The sequence below is a fragment of the Entamoeba invadens genome (genome assembly GCF_000330505.1).
Source record: "Entamoeba invadens IP1 unplaced genomic scaffold scaff_1105074726049, whole genome shotgun sequence".
Lineage (NCBI taxonomy): Eukaryota > Evosea > Mastigamoebida > Endamoebidae > Entamoeba > Entamoeba invadens.
Genome location: NW_004440337.1, coordinates 9821 through 12544, shown reverse-complemented (window position 1 = coordinate 12544; position 2724 = coordinate 9821). Strand labels below are relative to the sequence as shown.

At 31.6% G+C, this 2724-nt stretch overlaps 2 protein-coding genes across 2 annotated transcripts; one reads left to right on the top strand and one right to left on the bottom strand.

The window, feature by feature from the left end:
* Nucleotides 1-183: 183 nt before the first annotated feature.
* Nucleotides 184-690, bottom strand: EIN_349320 (hypothetical protein; the record flags this gene model as incomplete). The annotated part of the gene is made up of 3 exons (XM_004256375.1): nt 184-400; nt 476-647; nt 684-690. 3 exons carry the CDS (start codon nt 688-690, stop codon nt 184-186), a joined length of 396 nt encoding a protein of 131 aa, XP_004256423.1.
* A 1478-nt stretch (nt 691-2168) lies between these two features.
* Nucleotides 2169-2724, top strand: EIN_349310 (hypothetical protein; the record flags this gene model as incomplete). Its single annotated transcript, XM_004256374.1, has 1 exon — nt 2169-2724. A coding segment is annotated over one exon (556 nt), but the record flags the coding sequence as incomplete, so codon positions are not given.

The window sequence follows — 2724 nt, the reverse complement described above, 5'->3', positions numbered from 1 at the left end:
TTGCATTCTTGGCTGAGGTCAAAGCAGCAGTCTTTTTCTTCTCTGCTTGTAACTGTTGGTTATACCCATCTCTCTCGTCTGAGAACTTCTTGTTTTGAGCAACTTGTTGGTCGAGTTTCTTCTCAGTATTGTCAAGAGCCAATTGAGTCTTTTTCAAATCATTTTTGGTATTGGTAAGATCATTCAAACAGCACCAGTGTTTTTATTCTGTGCATTTACACCAGAAATGGTGTTTTGCAACATCTTTACTTGTTTCTCCAAATCGGCAATGTCGTCTTCCTTCTCGTGTGATTGTGTCTCAATATCCTTTGAATTGTCTTCTTCGGCTTCAAGCTTCTTTTTCAAGTCAGAAATTTCGCCTTCCTTATCTTCAATGTATTTGTTCAACTCAGTGATGACACTTTCCTTCTTAGCAATAGTCGCTTTGTGTTCAGTAATTTCATCTTGGAGTCTTTGATTGTCGGCTTCAAGTTACTTGTACTCAGTGGTTAACTTGTTCAAGTCTTCCTTTACTCTCTTAATATCACCTTGGAGTTCTTCAATGTGTTCTTGGTCTTCGTGTGACTTCATATCCGCCTCTTCAAGTTGTGTCTTCTTTGACTCAATGTCTTCTTTAAGCTTTTGACTAAAGTTTCCAAGTCGACGTTCTTGATTTTCATTTCAGAAAGTGCCTTCTCAGCGACTTCTCATTTTGCAATTTCTTCAGCAAGTTTCTTCTTTAAAGGCTTCAATTTCTTTGTCTTTAGCTGCAAATTAACACTCATCGACTCTTATCCTCTATGATGTAGGTCTAACCTTTTGGAATAATCTGAACCAAACCCAATTTCTGAATTGGTACTTAGTGTGAATGGTGTCTTTATGGCAATAATAGCACTCTGTTCAACAAGTTTCTGTTCAATAAGTTTTCTTTGTTCAAAGGCTTTTGCACACATATGAAGACCACCAACAATTTCAGTGGCTCTGATTTCTTAATCTCTTCAATTTCAGCAAGAACACCAACCTTGGAAAAAATCTTGGTCTTACCAAACTTGAATTATTCAGTGTACACTCTTGCCATCCTTTTTATACTTCTCACAAATTTGTTTCATGAGATCTTTGACGACTGGCATGGCGTCTGAAGTCTTCTTGTTGATGTTAGTTCCAAGGAAGAAGTATCTCTTCAAGAATTCGTTGCAGTTTATTCTGTTTGGATATAAACGGAATAAACTGTTTATATTTAATCCGTAAAATAATTAGAATTACCCAAAGCGAGTAATTCTAATACCTTCCAAGACACCATTGCATCTCAATTGCTTCAAGACAGTCGAGTCAATGAAATAGTGTATTCTCTTCTGTGTATTTAAAAGAACGTATATAATATAATGTAGTGTAGTCATTCTCAATTTCTTCATAAGATCATCAAGTTATTCTCTGTAATTAGATTCCACAGTCAAGAACTTGGCACCTCTCTGGCATTTCTTGGCTTAACCAGTCGAAGCTCCGAAATCATCACCACCGGCAACATGCAAACTGAACAATTCTGAAATGAACTTCCTTTGAGCAGCCAAGAAAGTCTTTTTAATATGTGGTTCCAATGGATTTTTGTTTTTTCAAATTCTGTCAATATCATCATATCTTAGTTTTATTCGAATTTTTCAATTTTACTTATTTACTAATTTTTTTATTTATATAAATAATATAAATAATACTTTATTGATATTAATATAATAAAATTTGGTTGAACTTTAAGCCAAAATAGAAAAAAACTTAAGTCTGAAAGGAATCGAAAACACAGTCAGTGTGTTGCGTTTTAATTGACATAATGGTATTTTATTATATTCTGTTTGTTAAATACAATTGTGTCTGTCGTTATTTTTCGATTCTTTAATAACAACTTGTTATAAAAATAACAAGATATGAAAACAAATGGCACTGATTTGAAGGTGAAATAATTTGTCTTATTTTGTATTTTAAATTGTATAAAATATGTATTTTAGTGAATATTACTTTTCTTAATTCAAATGATTGTCATTGGTTCATAGTTTGTGGAATTTTACTTGATTTTATAGACAATTGTTTAAAATCAAATAAATCGGGACATTACAATGTTTTGATTTGATAAAAAATCAAAAAATCACTAATTATGATTGGTTGTTTATTTCAATGATTAAACAACTCTAAAATTCAAAATGTCTACAATTGAAAGTTATCATGGCATGATAATTTCAAAGTATTTCAAAACTATAAAAGACTTTATTAATCTTGAGTTTGTCTGCAAGAAATTCTCAAATAATATGAAGAAGTTTCACTTCAACCCAATTCCATTAAATTGCAAAACACTTGAATACTTTTCAAACATTGAGACACTTCATTTGTGGCAAAAAGAAGATGAAAATTTTGACAACGGCTTTATTGTCAACATGGAATTAAATGAAGATCACAAGGAAAATGAAATATATCAAGATATTAACACAAATAAAACAAAAATTTTTAAAAAAGCGTTTTATAATATCGTTGTGTGGTTCAGTGTTGATTTTGAAACCGTTGACAAAAACAAAGGTCGAAACATCCAGTTTAAAAATGTTACATTCACTGAAAACAATAGAAAGAAATATGGAAATAACATACCATTTGGCATTACAACAATTTATAAAAGATGTTTCTATGAATGCAGTAGTCTGAGCAGTGTATCGATACCAACTAGTGTGACATCAATTGGTGAAGGTTGTTTCTATAAATGCAAAT